The sequence below is a fragment of the Colletotrichum truncatum genome (assembly GCF_014235925.2).
Source record: "Colletotrichum truncatum strain CMES1059 chromosome Unknown Contig_0011, whole genome shotgun sequence".
Lineage (NCBI taxonomy): Eukaryota > Fungi > Ascomycota > Sordariomycetes > Glomerellales > Glomerellaceae > Colletotrichum > Colletotrichum truncatum.
Genome location: NW_027222408.1, coordinates 1,485,018 through 1,505,577, shown reverse-complemented (window position 1 = coordinate 1,505,577; position 20,560 = coordinate 1,485,018). Strand labels below are relative to the sequence as shown.

Sequence of the window (20,560 nt, the reverse complement as noted above, 5' to 3'; positions counted from 1 at the left end):
AATTCTCAACAAGGAGATAGCTATCACGACCCATCTGGCCCTTGCAAGCCTACTCATTACATCAACTATGACGGAGGAGAGATTGGCAGCAACTGCTCACAAACAACACAAGGTCTGCCTTCTTCATTCACAATCGCAAGTCTAATACTGCATTTGATACTCAACCTGCCAGCCCTCTGGTTTCTTGCCTTCGCCTTTCTCGTTTGTGCGTACGAACGGGAACCGAAAAACAAAGATATCGTTTCGTAATTGCAGAGGGCGTCCCATCATAATCGAACCATATTCTCGATTGCTTTCGCCGCTACAATGAAAAGGCTCTTGACCAGCATGGCTGCGTGGAAACTGGAACGCGGTATCTCTGTTCTCAGTCTAGAGTATCTTCTCAGCAATCGGACCGTTGCTTAGGCTCTGACCACACCTTTCACAATGAGAAATTTCAACTACCAGACGCCCAAAATCGTCGCCTTGTGGATTTTGTCTCCACTTGGGGGTCAGGCGTCTCTCCGAATCATGGAACTTGCTCCCTTGAACGAGTCAGAAGATTGGCCTTTTCAATACCTTGACTTCACGAGTGCTATGGGCAACCGCTCTTCCTGGAGCGCCTCAATTCGGATTCCGATTCACGCAGCCTTCGCTGCTCAGTCGTCCAGCACCAGGAGTATAAAGGAAGCACCTCATGATGAGTTCGGCAACGTTAAGATCCCTCTTGTGGAGCCGTATCTTAGTGGACCAGAACAACCGGACGAGGAGGGGTGGTACAAAGTCGACCAAATTCAAGAAACTATTTATGCCTCGATAGCAGGGCTCCCATTTGCATCTAAAGACGGTTTTAGGCGCGATTTCAACTACTCTTCCACTATAGAGACATCATACATGTACAGTAACTGTATAGCCGACCATCATGAAGACAGCAACATCGTGACAGGCGACACGGTACAAATGTCCAGCATGTATCACAATGGGGTGAGCTTTGGTATGAGTTACCTTACACGCCGCGACGAACCTGAACACGCACCTTCGCAGTTAGTTTTAACGTCATTTACTGCAAAGACAATCACAAATTCGAGATGTGAAATGACAACTTCCTTTGTGGAGGTTGATATCTTATGCGATAGGTCATCTTGCCGCGCGGTACGCATCCAGCCGACCAAAATGGAACCTCATCTGACTAATCGCACTGTACTTGATGGGCTCGCGACGTCTATAATGAAAACATGACGACAGGCCGAGACTACCGAATATGGATCGACGAGAAGCACCAAAAAACCTGCGACCTATTTCTATCAAAATTCGTCAACGCGTGCAGAACACCATGGGCCGGTGACAATAAAACTCACACCTGCATGACCCCAATAGAGTATTACTTTATAGACCCAGGGTCCCCGTATACTCCTCCAAACAACGCCTACGAAAAGGGGTTCGGCATCAGCAACATTACAGACCTCATTTGTTCACAGCGGCTCACACAACTCCTGAACACATTCTGGATCGCCAGCTTTGCTAATCGCAACGCTACAGGGACCTACGGATTCGGCGCAATCGACCCCAATAACAACTTTAAACTCACCAGTAGCGAGAGTAACGGTACGAGGGTCAAGGATATCAAGGTCATCCATGCGAACAAGCTGTGGATGGCGGCGCTGATCGTGGCGTCTACAATCATGCTGCTGGCGGGCCTCGTTACTTCTGCGCTAGACATCGGAAAGGTTGCCCTCGGTACCGTTGGGAATTTGGTCCCCTTGAGTTGGCAAGAGGTTGATAGGCTTTATGGCTGAGAGTAACTTGACAATAGTATTATTTTAGAAATTTTATATAGATTGACCTATTTTCAGCTATAATTTCTAGTTTCTATATATTTCTATACATTGAAGGATATGAGAGGTACCTAAGGGCTTCTAACATGTTCAACTTAAATAAACTATTTGACTAATAAATAGTATATTCGTGGAGCGAATTACTATTTTTTAGTGAAGAGAAAGAAATTAAAATTTAAAGATCTATAGAGTGATTTAGTTCTAGTTGCTGGAACACTTATGAGAGCTCGAATAAGAGTGTCTAACGCTAGGATTACTAGGTCGCGCATTGCATCAAAGGCCCCCTTGAACATTTTACTGGCCGCCCTGAGGAGATAGGTCTTGATTCCCGTGGATTCATCAACACAGCAGTCGACGACAGGGATAAGACGTTGGATAGTGCCATGAAGGCTACAATACCAATTTTCATGATGCCTTTGTCTAATAGGCTGGTAGCATCCGTCGAGAGCCTAAAGTTTAGAAGATTGCAATCTGAAAAGACTTGTTCCATGCCTTCCTTACCGCTTTCCATGACACAAGGTATAGGGTTTAGTCGAAAATTCATTTCAAGTTGTAAGGAAGCATTTCAGTACGTTAAGAGGTCCTAAGGTAACTTCTTTTCACTCCTGGTGGAATGGTTAGCGACATTGGACAGAGTAATAGGTAGCTATAATACGAACGTGTTAGTAACTGGGGATTCTCTTGCTAAAGTAAAGACCAAGCCATCCCATCATGTCATTTCCTAGTATATTGGTAAGCACGACCACCACATATTGCACCAGGGCGACTACAATTTTAAGATATTACTAAGTATCTTAGAGCCAACTTTGATAATGAAGTTGACTATGGGCCCAGAAGTCTTGATGGCCCTCTCGATCGTGAACCTAACGCCTTATCTTAGAGATTCGATAGCGTCTCTGATGTATGCTACTGCAACTTCGAGGGCTTTGAGAAACCAGAATTTCTTCCTTGAGTTGTAAGTCATCATACCTAAAGACTAATGTTCGTTCCAATTTGCCAGCGTCACTGAGTATCAGGGGGTTATACTTCGATCATCTTGTGTGACTAATCACCGGAGTTGCTAGCAGCACATAGCAATCCCGCTTCAGACTTCAAGTCAATAGCATATATCGAAGTAAGTTATATTACTATAGTCTATAATAGTATGGATAGTAAAGCTATGCTATGTAGTAACCGTATTAAGGCTATATATTAACTTAATAATAAGGGTTACGTCTCTAGCTTAGTTTCCTAAAAGATACCTACTAATATATCGAATCTATAAGTAGCTAAGGTTTAATATAGATGGAGTTATAATAACATAAGATAATACTTAAACTATTTAAGGCTATGCTTCTAACAGAACTTAATTTACTATTAATTCATCACCAGTTGTTTGCTACTTAATAATAGTTATAAACATCTTACTATCGTAGCTTCAGCTAGTTGTAAGCAAGACTAATCTACTTCTGGTACCAAAGACGCTTCTAAGAACGATCTAAGGACTTCTTAGCTCTTAGCTAGGTCTCCCTATACTAGCGGGACTTACCTAGGATAGTGCGAGGAGACTAAATCTATAGAATCATTTGACAAGCTTAGGGGCATAAGATCTGAGATACTTTGTGCCAAGCCGTTGCCTACTCCTAAGTCCTCTCCTAAATAGATGTTGCTCGAGTAATAATTCAGGTGATCTATTATTGGATTATAGGAGGCTGTTGTGATCTCGAGTGACGGAGTAAGACTGAAGTTTACTCCAAAGTCATTATAGTTGCTTGTAGAGACGAAGTTTCCGAAGTTTTGCAGGGGATTTACGTCGTCTGGCTGATATGTGTAGCTAGCTGGAAGGGGAGTCTGCTCAATATAAGATGTTTGAAGGTATCTTGTTTCTGGGTTGTTGAATATTGCAGGATATAAGTATTCTAGAATAGAAGTATTAGCGGAGTAGAAAGCAGTAGTAAAGGGGATTAAAAGCTAACTTGGGCTTGATTGAGCCTGATCTAAACGATTGGTTTGGACTTGACTACTTACTGAGCAACATGATGCTTCCTGGTCTTGTAGTGTCTTACTAGAGACACTGTCCCGTGTATCCTCATCACGCACACGAGCCAGTATATTAGATACTTCATGTGGACCTGTTAACTCTTTTATTAGAGCTTCTCGCTGACGTTGAGCTTCTTTTAACTCCTCAATCTCGAGTCTAAGACTTTGCTTGGTACGGCTAGACCGAGTTTCATATGCACAACCCAATCCCCGAGATTTACATCTCGAGCATGGTTTGCCTCCACTGCACTTTAGGTATCAAGCTTAGATTAATATATTACAGACCGATATCATAGAGAACATACCTTTGCCTTCTTCGCTCGGCAGGTTTCGCAAGCTTTCGAAATACACGACCGTGGTTTTCGTTTGCTGCTAGACTTTGATAAGGGCCTCAAGGGAACTTTGGCTTTCATAATCTCTGTGATTCGTAAATTATGATCCGCCTGTTATGAAAGTTTTGCTACTTGAGATTCCGTGAGGCTCGATGACAGCTAATACTGTAAACTTTCGGCCTGAGTTATGTGATGTCCTAACTCATGATTTACAGGACAGATAGAGGGATAAATCGACGCCTTTTCCGCTTGACGTTATTTAAAAGTTGCTACGGTGGGCTATCGTGCGGTTTATGAATGACGGTCCGAATTGAGGCGTATATCTCGGCGTAGACTAAGTAGGATCTCAGATTTAGAAATCGAGTTTTGAAGCAGAAGAATATGAAAACAATGTTTTGACGCTAGTAGTAACTACACCCATCAAAGCGGCTTGGAATTGTCGATCAAAATAAATATATGACGGTTTGTTGTAATACTCACTATTAGAAGATTGGGACATGAAATAGACGTCAGATTGAACTGCAAATGACGCAGGAATTACGTAGATTCTAAACGAAGTTTATATTCCTCCGCGTAACTAATAGAGAAAACCTTATTTTTAAAGGTATGGAATAGAATCAACCGCGGCTACAAGGTACTGAGAATAGAATCTTACCTCAGATAAGTTCCCTCATATCAACACTATATTTTAGCTGTGGTAAGGAAAGATCGAATCTAGAAATTATTTAATAAACATGTATTTAAAATAGGTAAGAGTCTAGGAACAGGGAACGACATGATTCAATGTCTAGTCTAGTTCGAGTAGTTAGATACAGCTTAAGATAAATTAGGTTATGTTTATAATTATTCCAGGATGTCCTGTTCAGACTTACCTGTTTATTAAAGAGTAAGTAAGTAGCTAAAGTATCTATATTTTGCTTTTAAATTGACTCCTGTTTTTATTTTCTAGTAAATATAAGCGCCTACCGGTCCATACCTGCCCGGATACGACTTAGCTTAGATGTAGTTAGATAGATAATGACGAAGGTCTGCTTCATATTTATGTCACTGTGGTGTGAATCATACCACCAGTAGTGCGGGGTAAGGCCGATGAGACCATACTGAGTAAGTAGATTATGTACTATATATGCAATCTAATAGACTAGTAACTTAGGTTTCTATGTATTTTGGTGAGTGAAAAGGTGTATATAATTGATTGCGTCAGATCAAAAGCATCTTCATAATGTTCAGATCAATACCTTAGTAAAGTATTATGTATTAAGGACACCCTCCGCCTCCCTGTTGTCTACCCAAAGCACTGAACATCCTGGATGACGTCAAGAGTATACAACAGGTTTAATAAGCATACAACGAACTATAAGACTAATGGGCAGGTCTCCCTTAGAAGAGCATTTTTGTTATTCCTCAACACACTCCTGATTTTAAGAATATTCAAATTGCTCATCATCATGGCTCCAGTACACTCAGCAAATATGCACCCTAGCACAGGCGAGTTTCACGCCAGAGTCCCCCCTTCAAAACCCATGGCGAGCAAATGGGTAGGTAATCCCAACTACATGTCGTATAGTGGGATGATTTTCATCCAACTCTAACATGTCTCCGTACAGCACAAGCCGGGCAACGAACTGGGCAACGATGCAGTGGGAGAATTCCATGCCGAAGTCCACTCCAAAGGAGAAGCGCCACCGGAGCACACTTACAAACCTAATCCTGTTGGCGAATTTCCTGAACAATATTTAAGCTCCGATTCGAATTCGTCCAGCTACAGAAACCCACCCGAAATGCCTGGGGCAACCTCGAAGGAGATGCATAAGGGACTCGGTTTACCTCTTCAAGGGGTAGAGAGCCGAGAGTTGAACTCCCAGCTGCCTGGGAAAAAGAACTCGGATAAGCGGGGCCACCCAAGAAAACGGAAGAAGGAAAAGGCAGGGTTGGTGGGAGTGGGAGTGGAGCCGAGGAAAGACCCTGTAAGAACTAGGGGTCTGGATTTGCCCGAAGGGGTTGAAAAGGGGTCCCGTGGAAAACATACCGCAGACTGGCCTGGCGCAGAGGAGAGAATGCCTGCCACGGCCGATGTAGTTGCTGCTGAACTACCCTGAGATAGTACTCCCATACATTATTGCAGAGTAAAGTTATTTTTGAAGTCTCCTTACTTCGCAAATGTTAAAATCTCTGGCCTTAACCAGAAGCAACCACGATCAATGTGACCTATTTCCATTTGTCTCGTGTAATACCATCATACCCTATGCTCAAACGTATCAAGAACGACAAAGTGGAAATGACATCAACTTTTTGTATATTATCTATGAGTTGGGTCGTTGCGATGATCTGAATGTGACGGTATTTGCAGGTCGTTACTCAAATGGTACGGCGTGAGACAGCAAGGATGATGTCGCTCCGCGTTTATTAGGCTCTAGGTGAAACGGCCCACCTCCCCAAACTAACCTTACAGGGCCTCATGGGCCACATGCTAGACGGAGTATGGATCCGAGCTATGACTCTTGCATACGTCAGGGCATGCATTCAACCTATGCATCCAGCTATCTTTCATACTAAGAACAACGGGGTTAGTCGACATTCCGAAGCTGCTAGTGAGACAACTAGGTAAAGATTATCAATTCATGAGGACTGTTTTTTCAGAATGAATCACACAACACGCCTAATCAATTAGTGGACCACATTGCCGTGTGACACCAACTACGAGGTAACCTCCCGCGACAATACCACAGCCTAACAGAGCAAGATACGTGATACAGTACAATGGGAGTAGTATCCCATTAAGTGCCCTTAGACCTCAAATTTGTGTAAACCTAATCCTAAGGTAAAGCTGAGTTTACTTAAACGAGCTTGTATATTCAGACTGTTTCTAGTGTTTTTGTATTTGTTACTTCCTTATTAAGCAACCACTAACTCTCAGCTATTGATTCCGCCGAGCTTGCAGGCCGCTGCAATGCAGTTAGCGCTATTCGGGACGGTTGTGCCTGACTGGGAAGGGAATAAGACTCACAAAAGACGATTACCCAGCCATGTCGCCATCGGTTACCAGACAAACCAAGGTGATCTTCCATCTGGCAGCATTGCAGGGTTGCTCGTAAGCCCGTGCGTAGCCGTGAATACGCCTGCGTCAGCGATGCTGCCAATTGTCTAGCATGTTTCTACCGCTTGCAGGATATAACTGCGCATGAGACATTAAACATCGCTCGCATATGCCCAAGAACCTTTTCTTTTCTACTACATTCCTTTGGAATTTTTATGCGGTCGAGCAGGCAGGCCGTGACAGTCCTTCGAAGGACATCTACACTGGCTCCCATACTGCAGCATAGAAGCGAAGCTCGTAGCAAGTATACTAAACAGGTCAGCAGAGCTCATAGCGTTTGACGAATGATGAAGCAGTAATGACGTCGATCGATGTTTTCCGCTCACAGTAACTTTGCAGCTTAGCTTCAAGGGCAAAAGACATGTGAGCTTGTCCATTTTGATAGAAAGATAGGCCCAGAGAGAATGCGCTAAAAACAAACTTTGCAGCCATGCCAGGATTTGGAGCTGAACCTCTCCACAACAGATTGATTTTCGTGCGCTTCGAGCAATGGAACATTAACGTCAATAGCGTTTTGAATGGCAAGGCTTTCCTTTGCCTCGATGACCAGCGTCAACATCTTGGACGCCGCGGGAAGGACCTTCAGAACCTCTTGGATAGTTTCCTCGGTCTTCTCTGTATTAAGGTAGTGCAGCGCGCACAATGAAGCTTTAAGCCTTGACTTAGGGGTTTCTTTCTCTTCCACCTTCTGACGCGAATTTTCATCTCCTTTGCTAGCGTCGCTGAACGCCACCATCATGACCCTACCCGCAGATGGGCAGTTCAGATTACCTGAAAGTCAGGGTGCCAAGGTCCATGGGGTCTCGCTTGCCATCAATGAAGCAGAGCTCGTTGTTCTCAGAAGCATCTAGAGTCGAGAGGAAATACCGTCTCAGGTTCGAAAATAAGGTCTCTTCACAGAAGACCTTTCCAAAGCCTATGTCGGGCAAGATACTTAGACCATCCTTGTCGAGATACGGATCGTTCAGATCCTAGAATCGGCATAACGCAGATATGAGTACTTCATAGGCGCTACTCTGTTAGGAGATCACTATCTTGCAACCGGCGGAATATTCTTAATTACCCCCAGGAGTTAAGCCAAGTTCCTCCGCCTAAAAGTCTTCCGAACTTTGTTAGTGTTCAGTAAGTACCGAAAAAAGCCTCATGTCTGGCGTCATTAATTGTCACAGCAATACACCAGAGAATCATTCCTACCTCCATCCTAGCGCAAGCGCATTACATAGCAGAGCCAGCTCAAGGCGACTTTTACACTGGCTAGAAGCGCCATTGGGCACCAAGGGTTTCATGTTTACAAATCCATGGCACTTTCGCTAAAGGACTAGGCTCAATGGCGTGCGTAGAAATAAGATGTGTCACTGTAGTCTGTGTGATAGTAAAGATGGTAAAGCCGTGCTAGGCGGCATCCGGATTGGAGCTGCAGATGAGTTTTGTGATGAGGGTCATATTTTCAGCTTGGTTTCCTACAAGGCACCTATTAATGTCTTGAGGCTATAGGTGGTTGGGGTTTGTTGGAGATGGGGAGTATAGTCATGTAAGATGATATTTGAAGGGTTAGCAAGTGAGTGTTTTTTTTGCTCAAAAGGATAGATAACATTAATAATAGGTTCTGGCTTTGTAACTTCCCTGAAACTTAAATTAGAGCGGATGCTATCGCGTACATGCACTACTCTTCCCGCCCCCAAGCTCGCTATTGTCTGGTATACTTCGTATGGATAGTTACCTTGTTACCGGCGGCAGCGGCCCCGCTTACGCAGCCAAGACTTCGTGGCAGGCTCCAAAATTCGCCAGTCCAAATCGCTAAACCAGACCAGAACGGATCCCATTGCTTCCGCTCCAGCCCGAGCTCTGCTTTCAAGGGTTCAAATTCCATCTTGAGATCTTTCGAGCAGTATTGTAAGGTATATCTGCAAGGGTATTAACGATATTATTATAGCTCATGGGTGAAGTCATTATCGAAACGTCTCCAGAGAGGTTCTACTTGATTACGACTAGCTAAATTATCTAACCTCCCAAGGTTAGGGCTACTATATGTAGCTATTTTCACCCTCAGCAACAGCACTTCAATTGCGGTTGCACTTCTCGCTAGGAATATTCAACAGGCTCCTCTGCAACCACCCGCACATCCAACTGCTGCACAAGCCACCCAGGCTGAGCCACCCCGACGCTGGCCCTCCCGCCATTCTCATCGACAGGCCCCAAACAGGCAGTGCCCTGCCACCACCCGCATGTCCCCCTCTCCTGCCCCGCGTCAACGTCGGAAGAACATCCGTAGGAAAATTAAGCCCATCCCTTGACGTCGCCAGCACGACAAACCGGTCAAACGTATCGGGTTGGTCAGCGTTGCACACCCTCTCCGATGGCGACATTTTGTTGAAGAAGCGAGTCGCCGTGTTGGGCGACGTCATGATCGGTGACTCCCGCGGCATCGGATACGTGCGCGTTACCCGCCGCGACGGCTCCGGGTCCGTCGAGTTGTAAGAAATGGTGAATGTGCCATCTTTTTGCACCAGAACCTTGAAGAAGGCCCCGTCAGCGCCTTTGAGCTCGACGAGCCTGCTCTCGCGTCTGATGCAGTCTCGGACTTTCTGGACTACTGGATCAGGTGGCTCAGCGCTGTTGTCCGCAGCTGATACCCACACTCCCTTAGGTTGGAGGACTTGGTCCTTCAAGATGCCGCGCAGACTAACAGCTATGCAGCCGACCTTGACCTGCTCGAGGTTGGCTGCATTCGATTGATTGGGTGTGCGCTTCGCAGGTGAAGTTCCTCACAGCAGTCACACTTCAGATGGCCAGCGGCGCTGTGTAGTCAGAAAGGCTAGTAAGCCGTCTGTCGCTCGTCGCTGGGGTAGATAGCAAAGATATCATTATTGCCCACGCCGTTTGCCACGCCAGCAGTCAGTCCTACCTTGAGTTTTCCGGCGCTAAACAACGTCTCGACGGTGCTGATAACCACGGCGGGCTGCATCACAGTCTCAACACCGAAGAAATGACAGTCGCTCCGGCCGCCAAACACAACGTCCTGCTCCCCTGACCTGTTTTCAGCTTGTGGGTCTTGATCGTGTGTGCGACGAGGTTGTACACGACATCGCACCTGAGCTGATCTGCCCCTCCGTCTTGGTCGTTGATGACACTGGCGAGGCAGTCCGTGAACAATCCCTTCCGCATCGTCGCTTCGCGAGGCACCTCCTGCGCCTTCTGCTCCGGCCGGCACGCAGCGAGAAAGTTGATGCCCTTAGATGCCGTCATCCAGTGCTGCATCACGCTCCCGCCACGGCCCCCGTCGTCGCCGACGTCCGAGGGCAAGCCCTAGGCATCTTCCAGATCCTTCACAGATTGGATGGGCTTTCGATGTAGATCAAAAAAGTACTGGTCCGGGATCTCGTCGGACCCCCGCACCCCCAAGTCGTCGTCCCTCGTGGCCCCGCCTGAGTGGCAGCAGTCGAGCAAGAAGGTGACGGTTGCGCCCTTGTCGGCTATCTGCTTCAGGAGAAAGGCAATTTCGACATCACGGAGGTAGTCCAGCTTGCCGTCGCTGCGGGAAAGTACCAGGCACTCGTCAAAGGGCACGTTCTCGCCCTTGAGTTCGCGGGAGGCGGTCGGCAGGCGGGTGCCGTGGCCTGAGTAGTGAATGTAGATGAAGTCGCCAGGCTGGGCGTCGCGGGCGAGGGTCTGGAATGCGGACACGATGTTGACGAGAGTTGGGAGTGGGTCATCAGGTAATCTCGGCGGGGAGATGAGTGTCACGCAGTCAATTTGCCCACCACTTATGGGGTAAAAAAAGATGCTTCCATTCATTAGAGACTGTCTAGGGGTTATTGGGTTGATTATATAACCGTCTATTCGGTAATTACCGATTTGAAGGTTTTCATGCACAAAATGACATCCCCGTTAGTTTTATATGGGAAACAATAGCCGGGTGCATGGGTTGAATGCATGCCCCGATATATGCAGTGGTCCGTGTGACACACCCCCTCAGAGAGGCAACCTGTTGTAGGTTGATTCTCTGTATTCTCATTCAAATACAGAAATGATACTATTCAGAACTCCGTATACTTACTACCAAATTCCAGATTCATACTGCGTTCTTCTCGATCAAATGTTCAATATTCGCCATACCCAATTGGGCGATAAAGTGGTTGTGTTTTTGGGCTGGCATTGCTTTAGTCATACCGTCTGCCACCATTTCGTTGGTTGGAACCCATTGAAAGTCAATTGATCCCTTCTGTAATTCCTGGCGAAGCCATAAGTTGTTGATATTGATATGGCGTAATTTGCTAGTCGCTTGGGGTCTTTCAGCAATCAATAGTCGAAGAGTTTGCTTATTGTCGCATTGCATGATGTATTTATCATCTAATTGGAGATTCAATTGTTCCATGAGTCGAATGGTTGCCATATATTCTCTTGTGGCTGCTGTCAAAGCAGCAAGCTCAGCTTCTGTGCTTGAAGTGACTACTCTTCGTTGTTTGACTGCTTTCCAATGAATTGGACCTCCGAATAGCATCATCACATATCCTTGAGTGCTTTTTCGAGTGACAGAGTCATCAGCGAATGAAGCGTCTGAGGCGCAGTAGAGGACTCCTTTCCCTTTGCAGTTGAACTCGATAGCGAGGTATTTGTTGTCCTCAAGATATTGTAAGCATTCATATGCTGCTTTCTGGTGTTCAGAAGATGGATTTGATAGGAATTCTGCTAGTCTCGAGCTTGTTCGAGCTATATCTGGTCTGCCAATCACTCCAGCATAGTTGATTGATCCAACCTTCCGTTGATAGTAGTTGATTTCCTCTGGCGTAGCCTGACCAGGACTTGGGACCAGGTTATCTATTGCCATAGGTGTTTGGCGTCGCTTGGTTGAGGTTCTGATCTTGAATTCTTCAGTGACCTTAGATATATAGTTGTCGAGACTCATCCATAGTTGACGGGTTTTTCGTTCTCTTATTATTCTGACTCCTAGGAAGATACTCAATTCTCCCATATCTTTCATTTCATACTCCTTTTTGAGTTGTTGAACTGCTTCTTTTACTTTGGTTTCATGCTTTTTATGGTATATAACCCCAATATCGTCCACAAAGTGGAATACTATGAAGTATTGATTGGTGTAGATACAGTCATCTTCTTGGAGTGGGATAAGGCCAAGCTTCTTGAATGATCTCTCCAGATTCTTTTGCCATAGCAGTGGGCTTCGTCTCAATCCATATAGTGCTTTTCGCAGGGCAAGACAGTATCCCTCTTGTCTGAATCCTGGAGGAAACCAAACATAGACTTCCTCATCAATTGTGGCATGTGTAAATGCGTTGACTGCGTCCAATTGAAGAGTCTCTAAGTCAAATCTCGCCACAATTGCCATGAGACTTCGCAGCGATATACCAGCAAGCGTTGAGGCATAGGTCTCTAGTTCATTTGTCGGTTGGAGATCTCCTCGAACACAGATCCTCGCTTTGAACTTCTTGAGATATCCTTTGCTGCCCTTATATGTGAATACCCACTTCAATGGGATAATTCGCTGAGTGTCTTGATCAATATTGCCAAGATCAATCATTTCAAACGTGCCCATTTGCCATAGTGATCTGTTCTCAATATTCATTGCAGCAATCCATTTGTGACTGTATTGGTGTTTGATCGCTTCACTGTAATTCTTTGGAACTGGTGGAAGTGTCTTTTGGTGTGGATTGCCTAAATCATCTGCTGATGCATCCCATTGATCTCTTCCTTTTACTGTATCCGTAGATTGCAGTGTGAAGTGGGATTCTCTTGCTCTTCTCAGTCTTTGTGATGATCTTGTTGCTTCTGGTGGCTGTTGATTTGTTTGACCAAGAGGGGCTGATCGATTGTAGATGTTGTGATTTCTGCTGCCACGAGGTCTTCCCCTTCTCGCTATGTTTGGGATTACTGTGGAGGAATCTTGTGGTATGATTTCTTCTGGTTCCAATTCTATGACTGGTGTCTGTTGTAGTTCGAGTCGGTCTGTTGAGGTTTCCTCTATGGTCTCACTTTGATCCGATTGTTCTGGAGTTGGCGATACTTCTGGAGTTTCTGGAGTCTCCCTCACCCCCTCAGTTGTTTGAGAATCTGACAGCTGTACTGTTGGTGATAGAGAAGTGGGTGTAGGTAATTGAAAATCCCCTGATTCTTTCTCCTGCATCGGTGTTGCCGGTGTTGTTTCTTGAGCGGCTGGATTCGAGGCGGGTAGTGGCCCGGTAATATTATCGCTGAAATCTTCTCCATCCCAGCCAGCTGTGTCTAGGTCTTGTTCAATTGGATTTGTGAATGGGATATCCATTTCTGTGAACTGGAATTCAAGTTCCATTTGGCTTAACTTGCTGGTATCCTCAATCCTTGGATCATACAGCGTGTTTTCGTCGAAAGTAACGTCTCTAGTTCTCATGACTTTTCCTATTGCTGGGATCCAGATTCTGTAGATATTTGTGCTGTCATAACCACATAGATAGCCAATATGAGCTCTTGGCGCAGTTTTGTTTGACTTTTCTATTCCTCTCTTGTAGTTTTGTGTCAAGGGGTAAGCTCTGCAGCCATATCGCCTCAAGTGTGCTAGTTGTGGCTTTTCAGCCCTCTTGTGGGTAGACTGTTGATGAGAGTTCAGCCAAGTGTTGACCAACCCCAATGGTGTCTGCCACTTGTGGCGTCTTCGAGGCAATCTGTTTGACAGATAAACTGCTGCTTTTGCCAGCTCTGGTGCCATCAATTCAGGAAAGCGAGATTGAAATCGAAGTGCTCTCATGATCATAAACACAGCACCTCCAGCTCTTTCTGCTGGGTTTTGAGCACCAGTGTACTCAGCTGATCTTTCAATCATATATCCATTCACAGCTGCCCATAGTTCAAACGCATTGCGTAAAGCAACCTCCCAATCTAGGCGTAGAATAGAGATTTTGATAAAGCACTGTCTCTCGAGGTATGCTGCTAATTCTGTCATAGCTTGTAGTCCCTCCTTTCGAGTACGAAGAGTTCTTATCCAGAAGAACCCTGACCAGCCATCGCTGACCAGCAGGATTACCTTCTCCCCATTGTATGCTTTGCTAAGTGTAAAGAAGTCGAGAGATAGATAATCTCCTACAGCAGTTGGCCAATGGTCTGGGTTTCTGCGGGAAATTTGGCGAGTTGCCTTCCCAACAGCACAGGCATCACATTCCACTTTTGTGATTCCTTTTATCTGTATCCCAAGAGCTGTTTTAAGTAGCTGTTCCAGTCCCTCAGCGCCTGGATGACCAAGTCTCTCATGCCACAACTTGGCTTCTGCTGATGATGTTGGGAGTGGTTGTCTTGTTGACTGAAAACCTTTGGTTGGTTTCCTTTCTACGGTTGGGCTGAATCTCACAGTCTTCTCGGTATTGCTGAACGAGGTATTGTTCAGCAGAGCTGGGCCAGCTTCAATAATGTATTGACCATATCGGTTTGGTGTTTTGAATAGAAGTCTGCCTTTTGAGTCGATAAGACCCGGTATTCCTGTTGTAAAGATGATCCCTTTTTGCTTCAGCGGTTCTGTCCCAAGGAGCGATGTTGGGTATCCAGGCACAAGCCATACATTTCTGACTTTGATCTCCTTGTTGTTGGATTTGCCGCCTTGGTTTGGTTTGATGATCATTGTGCCTTTCGCAATTGCATGTACATCTCCTCCTCCAGTGGTGAAGTCTTTTGTGACTGTGTAGTCGAGATCATGAAGTCTTGAGGAGTCGTTGCAGATGTGGAATCCTGTTCCTGAGTCTACTATCACACTGTCTGACAGTGGGAATCCTGAATAGAGACTTGCTTCTCCTTGATTGACGATAGTGACGAAAGATGAGAGTGATCCTTCTCCATCAGACACTTCTTGAGTATAGTGGGATGATGATTGTGTAGTGTTTCTCCAGTTTGAGGAAGATGTTGCTCGATCTGGGGACTTTTGAGACTGCTGATCGCTTGCCCCTTTTCGTAGTTTTTCAACTATTCTCTTTAAGTGTGGTTTCTTCTGGAGATACTCATTCAATCTTTCCAGTGCTTTCTTATTTTCTGGATTATCTTCATGATAGTTTGGGCCTCGCTTCTTAGGGTTGGCATGTTTGCAATCAACAAATCGGTGACTTTCGTTTGGGCAAGCTGCACACTTTTGCTCTCGTTTTGCCCCCTGTTTTATTCCTTGTTCGTTTTCTCCTTGCCAAGTAGCGAAACTCGTGTCTTTTAATGGAGCAGCATTCAACCAGTCTGGGTGGAAAGTTCTCACCCAACTGCGGAAATCGTTAGCTTGCTCAATTCCAGCAGTCTTGCTGATCGAACTGTAGGTTGGGTCATCCTTGTATCGCTTTGTGAAGTCGTAAGAGGCAGATGTGTAGTAATCTGGTGCAATTTGCTTGACTGCTTTCAAGAACTCAGAGACTTGAGTAACTGGATCGCTGAGAGCAGGGATTCCGATTGTTTGGGCTTCATCCATGATTTCTCGATAGATTATGAGCCATCCTCCAAGTTTTGCTCTTTTGATTGATAGCATATGCTTGTTATATCTTTCCAATACCATTTGTTGTCTCCCAAAGTTGTCTGGCGCTAGCTGTTTTTCAAGAGCTTTTATGATATCCCTGACTGTTTGCTCCTTGCTGACTTGGCTGATATAAGTGGCTGCTACAGTGTTCATGATCCAACTGTGAATTTCTAGAAGACTTCGCCGAACCTGGTTGTATTGGTCTTTTTCTTCTTGATAGATAGCTTTTCCATAGCTGATAACGTTGCTATAGTTTGCTCGTTCTTCTTGTCTGAGGTCTTTTGGGTCTGGGAATTCCAATCTTGGCTTAGTATTAATCTTGGTTCCTTTTGGATTCACATAGTCCCAGACTTCATGAACGTTTGCCAGCATCTGTAAGTTGTTGAACCAGTGGTTCCAGTCGCTGTCAGTCTGTAGCCGCTGTGTGTATTTTGCAGTTTCCGTAGTTGAATTCATGATCTCTCTTGAAAAGAGAACTGGTCTCTCTCTTCTGATCGTTGTGCAGTTGATTTTTCGCCGTGGCCAAGATTGAGTTCGTGACTAGACACTTCTTGTTTCAAGTTGGTGATTTTGTCGATTGTTGCCTAGAGGTTTGAGGGTATATAGCCAATCTCAACGCCTCAATTCTCAACAAAACGCAAGACGCCCCCCCTGTCTAATGAACCTGCCGTTTAGTGTAGTTGGTCTAGCCACCCAACTTGTAGCTATTCGCAAGGACCGTAAGACTGGCAAGCTCCCCTTCGTGGGTTCAATTCAGGGTTGTGGAGTTTTCGCAATTTGTAAAAAGTCTTATCGGTTCCGTTACACGAAGACTATAAAGTGAACCACCTGTTCGTCTTATCTGCCCGAAGCTTTCAGAGGCATAAAATGAGCAACTAGGTGTCTCTTCCGTTTCGTAATTCCAACCCTCCTGGCTGCGTATCAGTGGTATGGTCGAGCATGAACTTATATAAGGTTCAAGTTAAGAGTCCTGGGTTCAACTCCTCAGATGTGGTAAGTCCCCCTGAGTTGAGATGAACTTTTTGTGATTTTTTGATAAGTGTTGATGATATGAATTGATGACCAGAAGTTCTTTTGTGATTGAATGTTTCAACACTTCAACGTTCAGCCTTGTGTGATTGGAATTGATGTTTTGTTTGGTGGACTTGACTGCCAAAGTCTCATGGGTCGGTAACTTCGTCAATTGAGTGCCCTTGTCTATGGCATAAGTCTGAACTGCTCCCTTCTGGAAGTCGGTTTTTCAATTGGTAATTGTCACCATGAGGTACTGGGCTCATAACTGTCACGCAGTCAATTTGCCCACCACTTATGGGGTAAAAAAAGATGCTTCCATTCATTAGAGACTGTCTAGGGGTTATTGGGTTGATTATATAACCGTCTATTCGGTAATTACCGATTTGAAGGTTTTCATGCACAAAATGACATCCCCGTTAGTTTTATATGGGAAACAATAGCCGGGTGCATGGGTTGAATGCATGCCCCGATATATGCAGTGGTCCGTGTGACAATGAGCTTGGTAATACTCGAGATGCCGGCAATTTTAGCCTGTGGTAGCCACGTCGGAGAGCGAGCCGCGCAGGTCCAAATACCCACTGCTGGTGCATTTGACGATCCTGCCAACAACGCTGATTTCCAGTCTTGTTTTGATGCCTCCGCCATGAAGTTCGGGATGTTACGGTTACTCTCTCCGGTATTGTTGGTACTGGGCAGACTGATGAAGCGATGAATTGATAGAGTAAGACGATTTGAAGGATCAAGAACGGGTGGACGCGCAGATTAAGTGCTTAATAGCTTGTGCCAGAGAAAATATTCCATAACCCCGAGATCCTAATGTTCATCTCATCACAATAGTGTTAAACAAGCGTTAGCAGATGCTGCTATGGTGTGATTTTTTGAGATGTAATTTTGTGGAATCAATTTCCTTTGTTCCTTCGGAGGCATAGAGGCGCAGACGAAGGGGTGGACGCGCGAGAAAGACAGCCGCTGGCATCTTAGAGTTTTCCAAGGAACGAATATCTGCCAGACATGCAGACAACACGACTCAAGGACACCACTTAGTGATAACTGGTTGGGTGTGCTAATAGGAGCTGAACATTACAGGACAAACAGTGATGCGAGAGAAATTCACTTGTCTGACCGACCACAAAATGTAAAACGCTGATCATTTACAGATATAACAGCCCGCACATGGCAGAACACCAACTAATGCCCGACAGCTGCAGCGGTTTTGGTCGTAGCTTTCCTTTTTAGGCGCACAACACTACACGCCTCTGCAGAATGTGTCAATGCATCTTTCGCAGTGGCAGCTGTATGCACAATGACGGTCAATCCGACGATGAAAGAGAAAAACCACTCTTTCTTCAGCATGCCACGTGTGTTTCAAGTGTGACTGCTGCTACTCCGACCCGAGAGACCTTGCAAGGCTCCGGATAGCTACACTTGAAATTACAAGCATTGGATTGTCCGAGGTGTTACAAATCGCTGAGGAGGAATTTGCATTGCAAGTAGCTGGAACTATACTTGATCTTCAAGACTGCTGGCCTCAAGGAAACACTCACCCCCTCGGCTACTTGTGGCTTATTGCTTTTTTCAGCATCACGAGCGAAGAAAGGGATATGAATGAGGTCCAAAAATGAGTGGTAATTAAGGCACACTGCTCAACATGTGGAGAAGGACAATTTTCCAAGCTGTTGGCCGACGAGAGTGGTTTTTGGAGAATAGAGACGAAGGCTTATAATCGATACCTACAACCCCCACGAATTGGGGAGGTATCTGCCCGAGTGATCCTGCCTTATTATGAATATGCCTTTGTGGCTTTAAAACCAGAGATTCGGTAACAAGCAGTCGAATAAACAAATTGACAGCCGGTCTTCATTATGATTATTGACACGTCGTGCCATCATGACAGCACATGTGGTTGAAAACGGTTCATGGAGGATTGTCCAAATATAAGATATACTTGAAAACTGAATCTTTACGTCGAAATCATTTTCAATCACGTTAAAAGGAAAAGCATAATATCAAGCTCTGACTTCACAGCTAATCTATACGTATTTACTCAATACTCCGCATAAACACCAAGATATCCAACGCCAGAGTCCAAGGGGTTCGATATCTTCCTCGGGTAGCACTGCGCCTTAACTCCATTCTCAAAGTGTCACAGCTACACTTCGGTAGAATGGCTTGCTGCGATCAACCCGCTGCGCCTCCTTGTTTTGCCGTCGGCGCCGGCTACGCAACTACCGGCTGCGCGGTCCTTGGAGTCTTGCCATCCCAGCAGTTAATATCCGCCAAGGCCAATAAGAATCTGTGGGCCTCAACTCTATTAATTGTGATGAACCCATTTTTTGTTCTTAGCACTAAACGGAGCTACAAGGCCGGTTTCTCATCATTAGTCACCAGCGACACGAGGGTGTTGAAGCGGAGAGTACTTGGTATGGTAGCAGGGTACTGGAACATGAGGGTATATTTGGACCTCACAGGAGCAGGAGCGGCAGTAGCAGCAGAAGCAGGTTGGCCAAAGTAGATGGTCAATTTAAATTCCATGAGCTGCCAGGCGTCTCACTTGTCGTTATTTTGGGCATGCAAAGAGAATATGAGATCTTGAGCGATTTGTTGAATGTGGTCCTGAGGGGTCTCCGCTTTGTTTTCACGTCATCCGTTGTTACTGGTGTCGCTGTTGACTGGATTTTGTTAGTATCATTTGCTGAAACTTCTTCATATGATAGGGTTGTGATCGTTGGAATTTGGGGCTGTGTGGCCGCCCAGCAGACCGAATCCGTATGTCTCAGAAAGGACCAAAGCCTCCCTTCTGCACATAACGAACTGAGAGGCTACATCTTCCAATTTTACATCTAAACAACCACGTTGATTTTGCTTCAACACGTCACGATTACTAGGAATTTACTGGTTTTTACCTTTTACCCATATGGGGCTAGTTTTACTTACAGCGCAGACATCTATGGAATAGAAATGCTTGAAGATGAGAGATTAATTACCAAATGGATACATACCAGCGCGTGACAGTCTGAGTAACAAATATAACATCATAAACCCGCATCTCTGAGACCAAAATCAAATACAGAGCGTGGTCCGCGACTCACATTGATCGTTGCTTCTGTGTCGACACCCCAACTTATCTGCATTGCTTTCACCATCTCCGTCATTTATATCCATGTCAAGTTCGGCATCGGGTCCGCTGGACCTTAAGCCTTCCCAGCTCCCTGAGCTAGGATCATCATCAATCCCGGCCCCATTAAGGTATACCTTGGCCGACAACACCGGTAAGATACCTTTTCAAAAATGAGGGCATGAGGAGGACGAAGGGAATAACAAGGCACCTGTCTCCCCTTGCACGACCCACTGTACAGATCTCGACGAATTTGTAAACACAAACTTAAACAACTTCAATTTTTTCAATCCCAAGGACTATGACACGGGAACAGACAGCTATCTTGGGGAGAACGGGAGCGAGTAAGGCAATGGCCCCTGAACTAGCACAAGCACACCCAAGACAATTACTACCACAACCCCACCACCACTACCGCACATATCGATAGAAATAAAGCCATTATCAACGAGCAATCCCATGCCAAAGTCTGGTGATCTTCCTCGGGCAGTGCCACAACAGTCTGGAGCCAATGAGGCAACCTGTCGGGTAAGCGGCAGCCAGGTGTATGGAAAAATTGTAAGAAGATCTTTATATTTTCTCCAGTTGTGTAGAGGGACACGAATCTATAACAATCAGATGCTTTACATCGCAATGTCCGGTTCCTAGTGGCTTATACCAAATATGGGATTCGTTAAGAAGTATAATCACGAGTTCATAGTT

The 20,560-nt window shown here is 45.4% G+C and overlaps 3 protein-coding genes across 3 annotated transcripts; 2 read left to right on the top strand and 1 right to left on the bottom strand.

Annotated features, from left to right (window-relative positions):
- Positions 1 to 426: 426 nt before the first annotated feature.
- CTRU02_214784 (uncharacterized protein) lies at positions 427 to 1,775 on the top strand (the record flags this gene model as incomplete). Its single annotated transcript, XM_070206299.1, has 2 exons — positions 427 to 973; positions 1,519 to 1,775. 2 exons carry the CDS (start codon positions 427 to 429, stop codon positions 1,773 to 1,775), a joined length of 804 nt encoding a protein of 267 aa, XP_070060073.1.
- Positions 1,776 to 5,613: 3,838 nt separating this feature from the next.
- Positions 5,614 to 6,264, top strand: CTRU02_214783 (uncharacterized protein; the record flags this gene model as incomplete). The annotated part of the gene is made up of 2 exons (XM_036727975.2): positions 5,614 to 5,703; positions 5,773 to 6,264. The coding sequence occupies 2 exons, from the start codon at positions 5,614 to 5,616 to the stop codon at positions 6,262 to 6,264; spliced, it is 582 nt and encodes a 193-aa protein (XP_036580504.2).
- Positions 6,265 to 9,322: 3,058 nt separating this feature from the next.
- Positions 9,323 to 11,057, bottom strand: CTRU02_214782 (uncharacterized protein; the record flags this gene model as incomplete). Its single annotated transcript, XM_036727974.1, has 4 exons — positions 9,323 to 10,009; positions 10,168 to 10,294; positions 10,354 to 10,568; positions 10,659 to 11,057. The coding sequence occupies 4 exons, from the start codon at positions 11,055 to 11,057 to the stop codon at positions 9,323 to 9,325; spliced, it is 1,428 nt and encodes a 475-aa protein (XP_036580503.1).
- Positions 11,058 to 20,560: the final 9,503 nt, after the last annotated feature.